The 19,563-nt window shown below is 39.8% G+C and overlaps 1 protein-coding gene across 1 annotated transcript in view; it reads right to left on the reverse strand.

The window, feature by feature from the left end:
* Positions 1–19,162, reverse strand: part of HS6ST3 (heparan sulfate 6-O-sulfotransferase 3) — a 1,005,759-nt gene extending 986,597 nt beyond the window's left edge. The window contains exon 1 of the mRNA XM_075590843.1: positions 17,494–19,162. Coding sequence (XP_075446958.1) covers positions 17,494–18,125 — 632 coding nt within the window. The 5' untranslated portion in view covers positions 18,126–19,162. The remainder of the gene's footprint in view (positions 1–17,493) is intronic.
* Positions 19,163–19,563: the final 401 nt, after the last annotated feature.

A 19,563-nucleotide genomic window follows, 5' to 3' on the forward strand; every position in this document is an offset into this window, starting at 1 on the left:
ACAATTATCTAATTTTCTCATTATAAAAGGCATCGATCCTCTAAATTTCAAAGATTAAATATACCATGGTCATTAAAAAGCAAATGTCCTGTGGCACAATTATGTTTTTGTGATACTCTGCTCATCCAATACAACCTCTTTTGAGTTCTCTCTGTGCATGCTCTGTTCACCCATGACAATATCAAAAAATGATGTCAAATGAAGAAAAACTAATGACACGTAGCACACCACAGGTAAGTAAATGAGTATTATAATCATGTAAAAAAGAGAGGCATCTATGGGGTAGATGCACAAATCTCTGTTAAGTCAGGGCAACTAATGTCACATTACCTAAATAGTTACCGGACGTTAGCTTCCATGACGGAGATCAACTACGCTAAATATATGCAAACACAACGTCCGTTAGGGCCCTCATTTGCATATGGCTAACACCACATTAGTTGGCAGACATTGGGATAAAACACTGTGGTGCTAGCTGCCAGTAACACCACCTCATGTTTGCCATATTCTAAGGAAGATGCTAGGTACTGTATATATTGTAATGCAATACCATGCAATTCAATATATACCTGGCAGCTGCCACCCCAATAAAATAAATAAATGAATCCCTTGAAAGTCACAGTGGCCATGAGGGCATGCACTATGCTTGCCTTCATGGTCACTAAGGTAGTCAAGGGGTTAATAGAAATACCCTAACTACCTTACTACCCATTGTATGTCATAGAGGTACAACCGCTATGGCATACAAGTTGTTAACAGCCCCCCATAACCACCCGGGTGGCCTAACCTTCATCCCTGGGGAACCTACCCCCATAGCCCACCCCCTCTAGCCACTCCCCCGCAAAAATCTAACACCCACTCTACAGTGATGGCCATTAGCTCTACTAGCCGTAGGAGACTATTTGGGCTAATGGCCAACATAAATACAATATAAAAGAAAACCCAGGATGGCACCGGTTTACAAATACGCCATTGGACCTGAATAGATTTGGTACTCCATTGCCTTTGGACTTTCACTTTTTACTTAAAAAGAGCTGATATTTTAAGTCCTTTTGGACATGGACTTTATCTTGCAATTTTTTTTACATCTATATCCTTTTCGGGTAATGTTATATATATATATATATATATATATATATATATATATATATATATATATATATATACGTGTGAGATTTTGGTGTGCTCATAATTTTCACATTCGCTTGTTTTCCTTATTATTGTACTAGTATAGATTTTTTTATGATTTTTAAGTCATATAGAATATTCACATATTTTTGGTGGAATTTTGGTACAATCAACTGCAATTACTGTAGTTAGCACTGATTATATTTAATTTTGTATTCTATATTTTTACCTAAACTAATTAGCAGCCTCTCATTTTGATTGTATAATGTTTATTCATGTAATTAAAGACTTGCTAGAAGAAGTAAATCTGTAGACACTTTTAGGTGTAATAGTCCTAATGCAGATGATGATACTTTTCAGATCAAGACTCAATTCTTTAAATTAGAGAAATTACTCAATAGTGAGATGAAATACTGGTGGGATATAATATCCCTACAACAATCCCCAAATATGCAACGACGTCTCAGAAGTTCAAAATTACCTACATTTTATACAGATGAGTTTTTTTTCAAGATAATGGAATGATGTTTTAGAAAATTGTTCTACGTCTCTTATTACATGTTGAATTACATTTTGATAAGGTCAATTAACACATATTGAAACAGAAATTGATTCTATTCAAGAACTGTTGAAACCTCATATTAAGAGTAAAGAGTTCATTCACTTTCATAATATTGTGACGATATGGACAATGAGGCTCATATTAAAGGTGAACCCCAGCCATTGCCCTATTGTCTGGATAAATATACAGGGTTACCCAGTATATACATCATATTGTGAATCATCGTGCCAAATATTATTTGGTGAATGTATGTGTAAACCTTTATTTTCTGTGTGTAATGTAACTGCAAATATAAAAATGTGTTTTAAAGCATAGCCAATGTCTCTGGATAAGCAGGGCTGGGAAACCCTTTATTCAGCCCACATGTCTTGAGAAATTGCTATTGCTGGGACTGGAGGGGGATGGGGAGGGGTGTGTACTCAAGCCTGGGGAACTGTTACTCGGGGGGCAGAGTCATTGTTCAGGGCAGACCGAGTCATTCATCTCCCAGGAGGTGTCCAGCTGAAACTAGACCCTGAGGTTTTAAGACCCAACTGACTCAGGTCTCAGTGGTTAGTTAGTTTGAATTTCCGACAGCTCTGATTGGCCTATGTAGCTCGCGTTGCGATTGTCCCACGTAGCTCCTGGGCTGTGAATGTTCCCATGCGCAGCATCCACTCTATGATTGGTCCACACCCTTTCCCCATGAATTCCTATGGATATATGAATCTAGAAAAGGGGCGGCCGATCTCAGTTCCACAGATCATTCCTGGACTGGTGTGTAGATGGACTAAATGGTACAGTCTGAGGTTGTGCCAGAGAAACCCAAAGATGAGGATGCGTGGCCTTTCTGAAGCAGGTGATTTAAACTTGCCTGCATCTGACTTGCATCCAGCACTGCCTGAAATTCCCGACCCCCCACAAAAGTGGACGCTGCACCGGGTAAGCCATTTCAGGGGCATCAGGCACCTTGGACTGCTAGGATTCCCCCTGTATTCCCTGTGTGGAGTGAGTATAGCTCTGTTAGGTGACTTTGTGCTGTGTCTGTTGGTTCTGGCTGAAATAAACACTATTTTTTTGATCGCTGCATCCTGTCTGATGCTTGATCCCGTGAAAGAGTCCTGTCTCCCATGACAAATATAACTAATAATAAAAATAGAATACTGAAGTTAACGACTCATTAACTCACTAACTGGGCTTTGTGGATCTGCTCCTTTAACTTACAATTAAGTAAATGACAGTGAATATATAAGCATGAAAGCATGTTGAGTCCTAGAGTCCATAGATGGACACTGCGATTGGCTGAAAACTCTGATTAACTTGAATGGGAGCTTTCAGTCAAATTCAATGAATAGGAGTGCAACTAATTTCGGGACCAGCATTGTTACTGCCCACAAACTGGTTGAATAACCTTATGACTGTTTTTTTTTTCTCAGGAAATAAACACACAGAATCCCAACATGCTCAAGAAACCCCAAAACATACCACAATATATATATTGTATAGCACCACCCTGAGGAAGGTCCCACGAGGACCGAAACGTTGGTCATGTTTGTGCTATGTTTATTTTTGAATACAAGTTTTCTTACTTACCTTTGAGTGCTGTCTTGTCTGCTCCTGCTGGAGTGGATTACTTTTCTCTTACTATTGGTATAGGACATGCACCGCAAACTGTTTATGGTATTGGGAGTGCCGGCTGCCCAGTTTTGTTATATATATATATATATATATATATATATATATATATATATATATATATATATATATATGTTTGTGTGTGTGTGTGTGTGTGTGTGTGTGTGTGTGTGTGTGTGTGTGTGTGTGTGTGTGTGTGTGTGTGTGTGTATGTGTGTGTGTATGTGTGTGTGTGTGTGTGTGTGTGTGTGTGTGTCAAAAGGAGTGCAACTGGGCGTGGCCAAATGTATACAACAAAAGACAGAGAAGCCCAAAGCTACATCCAATATGACAAAATGGTAATTTAGTTAAAGCTTTGGCCAAAGCATTATAAGCCTGCAAGCCACATCAAGGCATGACCAAATCTGCAGGTCCTAACACTACCTGATTAAAATTCTCATTTACCTCTATATTAGGAGGGAGAATAATCACATTGGATCTGTCCAAACCCAGCAACATGAAAAAGACCTATATTAACGAACTCAGTCTAGCTGCTTCATAATATTTAGCTAGGTCGGGTTGCCCCAGGCCTCCTCTGGTCAGAGGAAGTGTCATTAGTTTTTTCTTAATTCGGGGCTTTTTACCATTCCAGATAAATTTGGCTATCTCTTTTTCCAGGTCTCTAATGACATTCGTTGGGACCGTTACTGGGAGAACCTGAAACAAGTATAATATTCTTGGTAGCAGGTTCATTTTAACTGATACTATCCTACCCGACCAGGAGATCTGGTGGCTCGACCAGTTCGATAGATCTTTTTTTTTTCAGTTTTAATTAGATTTGGGTAGTTTGCATTATAGATATCCTCATATTTTTGTGTAATGAAAACCCCCAGGTATTTTATATTATCTGTCTTCCACTTTATAGGGAATTTCTTTTTGAGCTCTTTCTCTTTTTCTATGGGTATGAAAATATTTAAAGATTCAGATTTAGTGTGGTTGACTTTAAAATTTGAAATTTTGCCTAATTCATCTAATGTATCAAACAAGCTTCTCAGGGATGTCTCTGGGCTGGTCAAGGAAAGTAGAATATCATCTGCAAAGAGGGATGTCTTGTAGACTTCATTGCCTATAGGAACGCCTCTTATCTCTGGGTTTGATCTTATTCTTGCGGCTAGGACTTCTATGCAGATTGCAAACAACAGGGGGGATAGCGGGCAACCCTGTCTGGTGCCGTTTGTAATCTTAAAAGGTGCTGAGGTGTAGCCTGAGGTGCGGACTGTGGCTGTTGGGTTGGAATATAGGGCTGCTATACCGTTTATAACATTTTCATGGAGTCCTACCTCTTTGAGCGCTCGAAATATAAAGGGCCAGGCCACCCTGTCGAACGCTTTTTCTGCGTCAAGTCGTAGTATCAGTGTGGGACATTGGTTCGTGTTACTGTTATGGATAATATTAATGATCCTGCGGATATTATCCGAGGCCTGTCGTTCTGGGGTAAACCCCACTTGGTCTGGGTGGATCAAGATATTTAGAGCCTTATTCAGTCAGGTCACTGAGATTTTTGCAAACAATTTTGTATCTGTATTTATCAGATAGATGGGTCTGTAGCTAGAGCATAGGGTGGGATCTTTTCTTTCTTTTGGGATTACTATGATTGAGGCTTCCAGTGACTCGGTTGGCATAGTTTTGCCGTCTAAGATCCCATTAAACCATCTAATTAGATAGGGTTTCAGTATATTCTCATATTTTTTATAATAAAAATTCATAAAGCAGTCCGAGCCCGGGGCCTTAGAATTTTTAATGGATTTAATAGCGCCGGTTACTTCCTCCTCTGTTATAGGGATTCCTAGACAGTTTGCCTCTGATTCATCGAGCCTAGTTAATCTGGTTGTTTTTATATAGTCATCTATTTTTGTAGCAATGTCTGTTTCATTTTGGTCATGGTTTGTCAAATTATATAAATTGTTGTAATAAGCCACGAATTCTTTATTTATTTCGACAGGGTTATATGTCATTTTATCTTGGTTGGTCTTTGTACTAAATATGTTAAGATTAGTTGTTTTATTGCGGAGTTTGGCTGCTAAATATCTGTCTGCTTTGTTCCCTTTATCGTAATACGTTTGGTTTGTCCAACTCATTGCTTTCTCGGTGTCCTCTATCAGTATATTTTTGAGTTTTGTATTTTACCTCTGATGGTCGCTTTGCGTGCAGCCCACAGAGTACTGTCTTCTACTTGTCCATTGTAATTTATTGAGAAATAGTCTACTATAGCAGCCCTTATCGCGTTTTTGGTCTCAGGTATTCTAAGCAGGAGGTCGTTCATACGCCATCTTGCTCCGGCTGGTCTCTGGTGCAGATCCTTCAGTGTTAGTAGCACTGGGGCATGGTCTGACCATGTAATGTTATCTATTTCTGCTTTTACTATGCGGTTAGCCAATTCTCTAGATATAAAAATATAATCTATACGCGTATACTGTTTGTGCGGGGCTGAGTAAAATGAGTACCCCCTTGTTATAGAGTTCATCAGCCGCCATGCATCTACCAGTCCGCTTGTTCTTATGTTTTGTTTGAGGGCAGCTGAATTTTTCAAATGTATGTGTTGTTCTCTACCTGATATTCTCGCTTTGTCTTTGTTGCTGTCTATGATCATATTTAGATCGCCTCCAATTATTAAATGGCCTCTCCTATATTGACTGATTATTTCAAATGCCTCGCAAATAAACATTTCCTGGTCCTTATTAGGAGCGTACAAACAGACTAAGTTCAGGTCTGCGGGTCCTAATTTGCCAGATATAATTAGCATGCGTCCTTCTTTGTCTCTTTTTATCTTATCTATAGCAAAGGGGACACCAGTTTTAATCAATATTGCTACTCCTGTCTTTTTATTTATTGCTGGGGAATGGTAGATTTGGTGGAAATTTTAATCTCTCAGTCTATTTATATCATCTCAAATCAAGTGTGTCTCTTGGATCATGTAGATATCTCCTTGTTTAGCTTTGAAATCTCTAAACATAAGTTTCCTTATCATAGTAGAGTTTAACCATTTGACATTCTGTGTGATTATTTTTAAGCGGCTAGCCATACATTGTCATTTATTGACTTATACAAAGTTTCTTTGTTGCTGGGTTTTTTGGGTCTACATACTTCCTGTCGATTTTGTTTCAGGGAGTATACCTCTCCTTGTTTTCTAATTATACAGAGCTCAGTGTTTTTGCATGGATTCCTTTTGGGATGCGGGGGAAAAATAATTGGGTAAAAACAAATGTAGACTTGGGGACCGTTAACTTGGTGTGGGATCGGGCCCTCTGTTAACTCGGGCCTTTGACTCTGCTCTGGGGATTTTTGGGGCATGCAGAGTCTAAAATAAGGGGGGGGGTGTGTGGGGTGCATTGTGGTACTTGCATTCTGATTAATTTTGGACACCTACAGGTAATCGTTCAGCTTGGGAGCTTGGTTGAGGTTCTGTGGTCTCCGATCTTCTTGTCCTTCATAAAAAAAAATGTCAGTGCTAAAACATATATATAAAAAGACAAGAATCAAACATTAACTGGTTATATAATACTGTGGAATACACAACAAATCTTATGGTTATAGTTAGTCTATATTCTTAAAACTCTGGACTTGTTCTTATAGCTCCCTTAATTCTTATTGATCTAAAGATTCTGCTTAACATAAACTTTATTCTCCGATATTGAAAATAGTTAGACTAAATCACAATTGTTTAAGTCCTCCTTGAGGAAGCCTGAAATCTAGTCCGCTGTCTCTGTTTTCCTTGTAGTGGGGATCTCGCCTGGGCTTCAATTTCCGGTGGGGCCTCCAGACCAAGAGCTGCCATGAATGCCGGGCCTTCCTCTGGATTCCTGAGTGTAGCTTGTTTCCCGTTGTGCGATGCTTGTAAACGGAATGGGAAGCCCCAGCGGTATCTGATGTCTTTACTTCGTTGAAAGCTTGTAATCTCTCTGAGCTCCCGTCTTTTAGCTAGTGTGGCAGGAGCAACGTCGGAGAAGATTTATCATTCCGATTCTTCAAAGTGGATCTTATCCTGGTTTCTGCTTTTGATAATATTTCCTCTTTGGTTGAGAAGTAGTGCAGCCTGGTAATTATATCTCTGGGTCCTCTGTTCTCAAACTCCTTGGGTCTGAAGACTCTATGGGCTCTGTCAAGTTCCAGTTTAGGATTGGTGGCTTCTGGGAGTATACTTTGAAACAAACTGTGGAGATAAGGTCTAATATCTTCTGCAGCGACCGACTCTGGGATATTCCGAATCCTGATATTGTTCCTTCTTGATCGATTCTCGGCTTGCTCCTTGGAGACGAGATCTGATCTTTCAGCTGGGTTATATCAGAGTCTGTCTCGATCTGTCTTTCGGTGAAGGCCTCCATAGCTTCTTCGAGGCCCGTAGTGCGCACCTCGACCGCCACGATTTCGGAGCGTAGTCCCTTCATTGCGCTCTGCAGTTCCTCATGAAATGACTGCTTGATCTCTTTGACCCAGGCCTTTAGATCTTTTCTTAGACTTGTCCCTTGGTCCGAGTCCGAGCCTGACTCGGATTCTTCGTGGTTCTGGGATTGCGCGGTCTTGTCTTTTCTCGGGGGTTTCGGTGTGTCGCTCTTTTGTTTGAAAAACAGCGAAGCGTCTGGCTTTGGTGTTTTTTTTGGCGGAGCCATTTCTCGGGCCTGATTTGTACAGATAGTTAGAACTTGTTAGCCCCGGGTCGCTCTTGTTGAGTTATATATTTAACTGCTTTGATCCATAGGCCCCGGGGTGGGGTCCTAAACTTGCGTTTTTGATTTTGTCGTGACCACACTTGCACCACTTCACATAGTGTTCCCACTGTTACATAGTTTTATTTGTGTCCATAGGTTGTGCGGGTGGGGGGGGAATTGGGAAGCGCGGCCGTGTAGTTTTTCTGACTCTCAGTGTTAGTCGCTCAAAGATTTGTGGCAGCCATTTTAGGGTGTGCTGTTGTTTTGGGTGACTTATGCTTCACCTCCCTCCTTACCACCGGGTGTTTGCCGCCTCCTGAGCTGTTCTGTCTCTGTGGGACTTTTATGATTAGGCAGGTCTAACCAGGTCCCTTGCTTTGTGGCCTCCATACTGCCTCTGCAACACTTTGCTGAGCTGCACTGATTCAACAGCCCTTCTCCCCCTCACCCGGTGCCGCAGACCATCCAGGGAGAGCTGATTCCCCCCCTCCAATCACCCGATCGGGCGTCCCTGCGGTGGGTCCAGTGTTTACTCTAGGGGGGGAACCGGAGCCCTCCTCCGCTGCGGGCTGCCCACGCTATGCGCCCATTCTTACTATAGCGCGGGAGGATCCTCCAAGCACCACCGAGGGCGGGGGGGGGCTACACGCACCTTCCTCCACGGCCGTCCCACTCCTCTCAGGACTCCACCGGTCCTCCTTACTCGAGCCGCACGGCTCCGGCGGACATTTTGGAAGCACAGGAAGAGGCAGGAGGTACTTCTGCGGCGTCTGCGGGACCCAGGGAGCTCAACCGGCTGCTGAAAATGGTATTTGCTGAGGGGGTAATCGTGGCAGTACCTTTCTGAGTGACTTTAATGGTATTTGGAGGGCTTTCCTAACTCTCTTAACGGCCCTCCAGATGGAGCCGAGCTGAGCTGCGTCCTTCCTGCTCCACGTCCAGGCCACACCCCCATACTTCCTTTTTATATAGTACAATTTTGGATTAATGGCAGTTTACATTTTTTAAATATGCATTTTAAAAAAGGGAATGAAAAGCAAAAAGTATTTTACTCTTGGTTTTTGGAAAACTTGTTGAGATATTTTGTTACAGCAGCAGAACGATCTTGCCAGAGAAATTCAATGAAGATTGAACTGGCAAAGGCACTGCTACTATGGTGACCAGTTTGTGGTGGTGTCCTGAATGAAAAGAAGGGTGGTCCTACAGCCAAAGTCTGAGTGGCAGGGTGTGGAGGTGTCCAGCCTGTGCTTGGTGGCAGAGGTTGATGCTGTCATTTCAGAGTAGTAGAGGGAATACTAATACTAAATGGTGAGTGGCAGGGTGTGATGGTGTGCTCTCATGGAATTTGGTTACGGAATTTGGATTGTCCAACCGAGCAGCTTTGACAAGTGGCTGGTGTGTGAGTTTGTTTAGAATTTGCATACACGTGGTGCTGGCAAGGTCCTTTTAATTTATGTAGAAGATTATGAATCAAATTCTGTAGTTATTTTAACCCACAAGCCAAAGGAAAGGGCAATTAAGGAATGTGCCAGTTATACTTTTTCCTTGATACACACTGTAGAGCACTCTGTACATTGCCCAAGGTAAATGACAGAATCTATCAGCACATGTTATATTATAGAACAGACCTCAAACAGTACATTACAGCAAAAAAAAAACCTTCAATACTAATGTATCAAAAAAGGCATAAAATCAATCAATGTAATCCACTTTATGTACAAGTGCACCGATTTTCTTTGTAATATATCTATAAAATATGTCCATTTGTTTTACTGTATAGCAATGTCTAGGATTGGTCCACCCAAGAAAACACATTTCATCTTAAGTATAGACATGATAGACCTATAAAAAAAAAAGATATATTAAAGGGTCAATTTTTTACTCAATGGTTTTATAAAACAGCTCCAGGATGTTTTGATATATAAACTGTGTGCTATGTCCATTTAAAAAAAAAAATAAATAGAAATATTAAATCACACTACATAGATGCCTTTCAACCACCTAGAGCTCATTCACTTCCATTAATAAGTTTCCGTTTTCAAACAACCATGTCTGCCAACTACTGTAGTTTTGCCAGTTGTTATCTGCACCAAACTGCCAACAGCATTCATGTATAATAAATCTTTAAATAGAATGTCATACTTCTCATGGCAACATCTGTTACTTCTACAATGAGAAGCCAGTTGGCAAGTTATACTCATACTCATAATAGGGCACAGTTTGACGAAAAGACTTCAAAGACATAAAAGCAGACGTTCCTTGAATTGATTCAGCCAAATAAAAGCAATGTTTTGTCCATCTTGATAGTAACTGCCAGCGATCATGTATATACGCTTTAAAGCCACAGAAAATGCAATATATCGTATTGACACAGCCATCAATAGGAATATAAACACGTTAGTATATTTTACTATAATTATAGAAATAAGAAATATACAGTGTAAATGCTGTATTTTACCTAGCTCTAAACTCACAAAGAGGCAAGCACATTACAAACTACTTCCACAAACAATAAACGATATCCAGTAGTAGGTTCTAAGGATGGTGAAAAGCTTTAAAATAAATGGAAATTGGTCTTTATTCAACAGTGACAAAGAACCCATGGGTGTATCTGTTTTCTATCACAGGTGCCCTAAACCTGCTTCGTTTACCCCATTGTCACATGTCTTTCTCTAGCAGAAGCAATTGCTTATTGCTTTAAGCATTGTGAGAGATTGAGTCCTGGCGCTCTGTGAATTTAGGAAGGTCACTTTATCCACGTTGTTAATATTGTGATCTGTCTGTCAGACGTACCAGCCCATCAAATATTAGCGTTAGTTTCGACAACGTTTTTTTTCTTGTTGCTCATATCACTTGAAATTGTCCAAGTGGCAATTTCCATGTGAATAGCGCTATTACAGTTTGTCCTGTGAAAAATGATTCTCAGAAGATGTTCAGTCCTTTTTACTCAGTATAAGGAAAGGTTACATTGACTCAGTAACAAACAGTATATTGAAGATATTGCAGACTTGTTGGACAACTAAAACAAAGCACATTTAAATGAGTTAATTTGCACACAAAAGAACACATTGTTAAAGATTTGTAACTGTACTGCAGCTCAAATAAAATACTATGAAACACAGAATAATAATCCTTTATGAATTATTTTGTTAGACAATAAAAAGATATGATGAAATTGATTGCTGGTTAAAAGCATGTAGTAATTCATGAACTACAAAATTGCAAGGATAAAAGATTTATGAAAATATAAATGTAGCGTGCAATGCTTTTCCATTAATATTTGTTATAAACTGTACTAATTGCTCAAAAGAGAAAACATATGATTAATTAGCAGAACACTTAAAATATAGCTGTGGGCCAAGATATAATAAAGATGACTAATGAAACTTCAAATCATCTGTTTCACAGCAATTGCACTTTAGAATGGGCAACATGTGTACCCAAATCATGTATTTGCTTGAAGACAAAAGCAAAACTATTTTCTAAACAAGTGATATATGCACCAAAAACAATGTGTTTAAATAAAAGATGGCAATCAGCAAATATAATTGACTTAATAAACACAACAAAGAACCTTGTGTCAGTTAGTTAGGTTTAAATAAACATTGCAATTCTAATTTCAAGTAAACATCAAAATTGATTTTAAGGGTGCCATTAGAGTGAAAAATGAATGGCAATTTTAGCAATGCGGCACAGGGATTTCAAAGTGTAGAGTACAGTAGCCTTGGCAAAAAATGTGATTAGGAAATGAGAGTCGGTACAGTATGTAACCAGATAATCTCTTGTTTGTGTTTTTATGTATGTGCATTTCTTTGCTGCATTTTAGTGTTTTTAATGAATATGTTTGTTTTTAGTTTCTTGTGTGTGTTTTGAGTTATTTTTATAAGCCTACCGCATGAATCATTCTGTCTTGCTTTGTGATGTAATATAACACATGGCTTACAAAACATTATTGGAGATATAAATAAAACAGCTTAAAGCAGAAACCTACACTATTCAGCATAACAAGTAGGTATTTCTTTTTTTTTTTTTATGTGAAATCATTTGGCCCCCTATTTTTCACAATTCTTTGTAGCTTTTGAGTCTTTTTAGGGGATAAACATGTGAGCTCTTTATAGACAAAAATATCGTGAACAGAGCTTTCAAAACATCATAGATTTTTTCTTCAGTTGACTTGAAAAATAAATGTATGATGTTTTGAAAATGTTGTACACTACTATTTAATCTACAATATCAAGAACACTAATGTTGGTTCTCTAAACAGTGTTACAACCACCAATAAATCTACATTTCTCCAGGACCAATACAGGTACTAGAACTCTGATGTACTTAAATTCTGAAATGAACTACGTAGACATCATATGTATAAAGATGGTACCATTTGTTCCAAAGCACAGTACAAAAAGGTTAATTTTTCACCAATTTACACCGCATATGCATGAATATTTCTAATTTTATTTCTTACATTTGCGCACATCTCTCTGGAGCAGAGATTAACAGCACCTAAATCTGGTCAATTTAATTCGTGCAAGCAGAGAGAAAAACTGCATTAGTAATGACAGCAAATTTGTATACATTCCTTTATGATATTGTTATATTCCCACTCCCCAAAACGCTCACTGAAGCATGTGGAGCAAAATTGGAGCAAAGCTTCTTGATACATTGACGCAAAGTAACGCAGAGCCAAACACAATTTGCACCTGATTTTGGAGTAATGCTCTAGTTTGCAACACTTAGGGCTTTATAAGAATGCTCCAAAGCAATAAGACGAAAACTCTCGTTGAAGTCAGTTTGTGTTTACACACAATAACGGTGCAACCAGGCACTTCACAGCATATTGAACGTGGGAAGCTCTCTACACTGAGACTGCCAATATTTTACATGTCTCAATAAAGCCTTGCATATTTTTCATTACCTGGGTTTCCCTATTTGCGTGATTTTGGATTTTTTCATTGGTGCTCCGGATCTCCTGCTGCAGTGTCTCATATTGAACGTGGCCCTTAGTAATTATCCCCCAAATTACATGGCCCTTAATGTTGACATTTACCCCCAGATTCATCAATCTCCATTACAAGTTAATGCACCTGAATGGGCATTAAGTCCCATTGACTTGAATGGGGCTTGATGAATCTGGGAGTAAGTGGGCAAAGTAACAAATTGGCAGTGCATGTAGTCCTCGTTATCCAACGTTTCAATTTACAATGAATGGCATATCCAATGCTTTACAATGCAACCCTAAGGGCCGTTTTTCGACGCCAGAATGTGTTAGCCAACGCCTCAATGCGTTATCCAACGCTCACCGCCACTGATTAACATGGGACTCACTTTACAACGGTTTCACTATCCAACGCTACTGTACTTCCAGAACAGATTCCGTTGGATAACTGAGGACTGCCTGTAACTGTACATTCATTTGATTCAATTTCCATTGGTATTAAAGAAAAATGTTACATTGAATTCTTAAGTACAGAGGTTAATGCTTCATTATGTCTGTCAGGTTTAATCTAGGTTTAAAATAACCTGCTTTTTTTTTTTTTTTTGCTGTTTTGTAATGTCCAAGGCTTTGGGCCTTTTTTGACCGACATTTCCCTTTGACACACAAGGCCACTTACTGTAGGACAATATAAACAATGGCACTTAAATGTATGATTTTTACGCATTAGCAGGCTGACAAAAAATACCCCCTTCAATTTGATCATTTCATTACAGCATGATAGTGTAATTGGTTCATTTGTTATACATGGATGAAATCAATTATTAGGCAGCATTATTTAAATTGTGGAAGATTGCCATAAAAATACTAATATTTTGTTGAAAATAACAAGTGCAAGAACTGTATCATTTTTTGATCACATGGTAAGTCCTGTTACTGCATTTCTTATCTTTTGTCACTTTTTTATCAGCTACCATGCAGACATAGATAAGAAAAGGGGGCATCTACTGTTTACATTTAAAACACTACTTATGTTAAGATAATTTAACTGATGACTTCTTTTAAAAAAGTTTGATATATAACAACTTAATGTTATAATTGTATTTTCTTATTAGCCTTCTTAATCAATAAACATGCCAGTGATGGAAGATGATTAAAAACATGTAAAATGTGGAAACACAGAATATTTTACACTTTTACACTGCAAATATATCTATATATAATATATAATAAGGCTTAATCAGTATCATTGTTGTTTTACAGGATATGTAATATCATATGTTCCCAGTGAAAGTTTACAATTATAGCAATGTCCATCTGATAAAATATTGATATTAAATATTGTGATATTAGATATTAAACTAAAATGTTTAATATTTCATACTCAGAACACCTCACTATTTTAGATATTCAAAACTAAGCAGCATTTCTTTAAGAATTAAGCAAACGTTTATTTTAGATAAAATATGCAAATACATTTAATCCAAGTGGAACAAAATACTTTAATGATACAGGGAGAAGAAGTGGCTCAGTGAGAACTGGCACTGAGTTTCAAGCAGGAACCTGGTTCAATTCCTCCTGTTGGCTCCTTGTGACCTTGCTAAGTCACCTTATCTCCCTGTGCCTCAGTCACCAAAAATATAGATTGTAAGCTCACAGGGCAGGGACCTGAGTCTGCAAAATGTCTCTGTAAAGCACTACATAAAACTAGCAGCGCTATAGAAGAACATGCTAGCTGAACAATGCTGTTCATTTTGTCATTAAAATGTTTTAAACATTTACTTATGCAATTGTCATCATAAATCAATGTGATATTTTATACAATGAATACTGATTGGAAATTATTTTACCATTGACATTTTCACACTTTTAAACCTAGAAGCTAAGGTTTAGATAGAACTAGACAAGTACATGACCATTAAGCATTCAGACGTTTTCTAAAGTTTTGTGAATTACATTCAGAAATTGAAACAGCCCCCAAAACTTTAAATTCTAGCAAAGGATTTTTTTTTAGAGCATAAACCCATTATTGTATTATTGTGTGTAATATAGATTGATATGAGATTGTGGGGGTGTTACTTAACTTCTAATAGCTATTAGCTGTTATTAACAGCCAGTGAAATCAATTATCACTAACTATCCTTGTACAGGCAATAGCACCCATACCGCCCCCCCCCCCCCCTCCCACACACACACACACACAAAGAAAAAAACCAAAACAGTACTTTCTGCAATAAATTCATGTTATATTATGTATCCTGAATACATCTATTTGAAGGTATTTTGTAACTACTTTGCCCTATCTGCATTTCTGTGTAACCTAGGTCCTAGAGCCAGATCAGGAGATATGTAGGATTTCCCAAATGCACATTTCATAATTAAATACTGTAGACCTAAAGGTTGTGCTTGGTACTGGTTCCTTCCTTTTACCTATTACAAAAAGAGTATTAGGTCAGGGTGATATCGACCTTGTTGGCTAACATCAAGAGTAAAAGATTAGCAAATACAACAAAAGTTAAAAAAAAAAAAGTGTCGGGAGAACTTTATACGTATCATATGACAAAGTAATTAAGTTACAGTCACAGCTACATTCAAGTTTATTATTTTCAGATTTAAAACAATGAAGCACTTGTGATAAACAGGGAGGGGAAGCATATTCTGAAAGTTAATAATGCAAACCACGCGTTCGCTCTCACACACGGTATTCAGTATATAGTAGATAGTAGGAGACCTATGCATGCAAGTAAGAATAAGAAACCATATACAGCAGGTCAGGGCTTCCCCTCCCAATTTGAGAAGCACACTGAGTTGACTCTTTCACTTATCGCTAAAAAAGGTACCGTAACATACAATGTTAACTGATTAAAAGAGAGGAAAGACTAGAAATGGACAACTACAGTATCTCCAAAGTATACTTAGCCAGCTCTCACAGTTCACTCTCCTCAACCATTGTTCGGCCAAATTACATTAAAGCCTATACATTTAAAGGCTATATTTCCAGGAAATCGGTGAATAAGCACAGGAAAGTAATAACAAAATGTACATTTACCTGGCAACTGACGCTATATAACATGCCTCTCCCTTATTTAGCCAACAATAAAAATGTTTTGGATTATCTGGATGTAGGCGGTTATCGTTATAGCAAAGTATAGGAAGGATGGAATATTAGGGTTAAGGTTGGGGTAAAATATAGGCTGTGCAAGTCCCTTATACTGTATAACCGTCTACCTGTTAATAAGGCTAAACAGGTCCCATCTTTACACAAAAAGACCTATACCCAAAAAAGAGGGTTGAGTCCTGGAAGTTACATATCAATAATTGTGCATTTAGAATCCTTAAAGTAAATGGTGATTTATTTATATCTGATCTGGTAAAATCAGCCCACATTGGATTGAAGACATCACAGGTCACAACAGAAGTTAACTAGCACAGACTCTGTCCAGGGTACTGAAGTGTACCGTTATTCTAAGACAAACCAAGAATTAACATCCCAACAACACATTACTATAGACTTTACGTCCACAATCTGTATTTTTCACACCGTGTACATTGTATGTTCATGATCACTACGTAAATATTTAGTTTTTATCTTTCTGCAGACCAATAAACTTTTTGACAAGGCATGGAGATGCGCAGACATGCACATACAACTGTATATACACATACATGTTTGTATTACTATTGTATAGCTAGAGAACGAATAAAGCATTGTGCATTTACTGTGAGAGAAATAAGTTCATGTGAGGAATCATGGCACTGTTACCACTTCCAGGCGGGATCTAAGAATAACAAGGGAATGAAGATGCTTAAAACTCTTAGCTTCCCAAGTCGGCTTTATCAGGAAGAATGTTGAGATACAATACAATTTGCCTCATGGGGAACTGTGTACATGTTAGTGTGCCAGTCTCTGTGTGCATGTTAGTGTGCCAGTCTCTGTGTGCATGTTAGTGTGCCAGTCTGTGTGCGCATGTTAGTGTGCCAGTCTCTGTGTGCATGTTAGTGTGCCAGTCTCTGTGTGCATGTTAGTGTGCCAGTCTCTGTGTACATGTTAGTGTGCCAGTCTCTGTGTGCATGTTAGTGTGCCAGTCTCTGTGTACATGTTAGTGTGCCAGTCTCAGTGTGCATGTTAGTGTGCCAGTCTCTGTGTGCATGTTAGTGTGCCAGTCTCTGTGTGCATGTTAGTGTGCCAGTCTCTGTGTGCATGTTAGTGTGCCAGTCTCTGTGTGCATGTTAGTGTGCCAGTCTCTGTGTGCATGTTAGTGTGCCAGTCTCTGTGTGCATGTTAGTGTGCCAGTCTCTGTGTGCATGTTAGTGTGCCAGTCTGTGTGTGCATGTTAGTGTGCCAGTCTCTGTGTACATGTTAGTGTGCCAGTCTCTGTGTGCATGTTAGTGTGCCAGTCTCTGTGTACATGTTAGTGTGCCAGTCTCAGTGTGCATGTTAGTGTGCCAGTCTCTGTGTGCATGTTAGTGTGCCAGTCTCTGTGTGCATGTTAGTGTGCCAGTCTCTGTGTGCATGTTAGTGTGCCAGTCTCTGTGTGCATGTTAGTGTGCCAGTCTCTATGTGCACTGACCTGTGGTTTCCCTGGTTGTCCTTCTTCTCCATGACAGTCGGGACGCAGTTGGTGAGCTCGGTCCAGTCCGCATGCAGCCCGCAGCTCCAGCCCGTAGAGAACCGGGAGAATAGCCAGGTCTCCTTCTTCCCAGGACGGTGGCAGGTGCACTTCTTCTGGCCTGGCTTACAATCACACGGCTGCTCCAGGCGGATATTCCTCACCAAGTGCCTCCCAAACGTGGTGCCTCCTGTCTTTTGGATGTGCAGAAAAACGATAACATCATCCCCCTTGATATTGAAATCAACGAACCTGGTAAGGTCTTTGTCTGTGAAGTTTAACGTTGGCTGGAATTTAGGAGGGCTACCATCCTCGGGCTCTTCACTTTCCTCCTCCTCCCCCTGCCACTGAGCTTCTGCCAAGGCTGGGAACTCCGAGGACGGGGTCACCCCTCTCATAGGGTCACCAGCTCGGAAATGGCACGAATTGGTCCCGGCGGGGCATATGTACTGGTAGACAATCATCACGAAGAGCACAGCTAGAACCGGGGCCAGTATCAACTTGTTGGCTCTGTCATCCATGATCCCGGAGAAGCCTTTTTCATGCACGGTCATTAAGGAGAATAATGACACCTTTACTCTGAGGACTGGCATCAAGTAGCTGAGTAACAGTCTCCTCCATCCCCCTCCTGCCAGACAAGGAAGATGTTTTTGTTTTGTTTTAATTAAACCTATATACTGGCATCTAGACTCCGGAATAACTCATCATCGTCCTCTTATGTTTCTCGATAGTGGCCAAGCGGGTATCTGCACTTATACTGTAAGTCACAGGCTGTGTTTCTCAAGGTTAACAGACGCAGAGTCCTAGTGCGATGTGAATACCGAGCTTCTGCAGAAATCAGTCACTGTGCATGTCCCAAAATCATCCGACCTGGAGACCCTAAGTCGTGGACAAAATCAAATGTGTCCTGTAGATATACATATGAGTTCAAATGGATTTCGATTGTACATGAGTGAACTACTAAATTAGTTCAGGGTGCATCTGGCAGAAATACTGGCTGCAGGTTTATATTTTACACCACCCTTCTGAAAAAACCTGAAGAAGATCAAGGTTGCATGTCCAAGAGAACTGTTCAAATACGGTGTGTATTCCAAAAAACATAAGTGAATCGAATAATCACAAGTTTGTCAAAGGTTGAAAGTCATTTCCACCCTGTAGACTGTAGAGTGTAAGAAAATCATTTCACTGAGATGCGTTGTATGTAAGAGAAATTAACTTCATTTGCAGTCTGTGCGTTCATGCAAAATACTCCTCATTGGCGAGTTTGTCTTTAGATGCCAGAACGATAACCTGCTCCTTCACAGCACCCACTCCTGGGATAAATATCACACCCCAGCCTGACTATCACAAAACCAATCCTTTGCACATGGATAGGGCAGGTACTGCAATACGATGTGAGTTCAATGCGGTAGGTTAGTTAAAAGTATGAAAGCACGTGAAGGGGCCATGCGCTTCCCCAGCTGTTTCCTCTGCACGCACATAGCATCCTTCAGCTGCCTCCTTAGCTCGGGTAGACACAGCGAGCAAGGAAACCCTCACGCTTCTCTGTTAAACAGAATGGATTTTGCTGGGAGAATTTCTCACGATTGGAAAGCCAATCGCAGACAGGTGTCTCAGCTCCCTTGCCCAATCACTGGCTGCAATTGGGAATAAACCAGACAGTATTTCCCACCAATGGAAAATGTTAAGAGGGAGCAGAGAGACTCCCACCACTGCAGGCGCCGCAGGAAAACCAATGGGAAGCGCAGTCATCGCGATTAGCCCAGGCAGAGGGGGCTTGGGTGAGAGCTGCAGCCAATGAGACCTGAGCTGGGCTTCGGAATAATCACCTTTCTCATGGGCACGTTCACACGGGCAGGTAACTTACTGCAGCACTTACTATACTGTAGTTGCTGCGATGAAAATATATATATATTTTTCCTGCGTGCTTGTGCAATTGCAGTAATTTATGAAGTTTGCATTTTTTTCTCTCTGGTAGAATATGAGAGGAAATCACGGGAATGTCATCAAGCCCGGCATCAGGTATTTTCT

This window comes from Ascaphus truei, chromosome 3, assembly GCF_040206685.1.
Source record: "Ascaphus truei isolate aAscTru1 chromosome 3, aAscTru1.hap1, whole genome shotgun sequence".
NCBI classification, from domain to species: domain Eukaryota; kingdom Metazoa; phylum Chordata; class Amphibia; order Anura; family Ascaphidae; genus Ascaphus; species Ascaphus truei.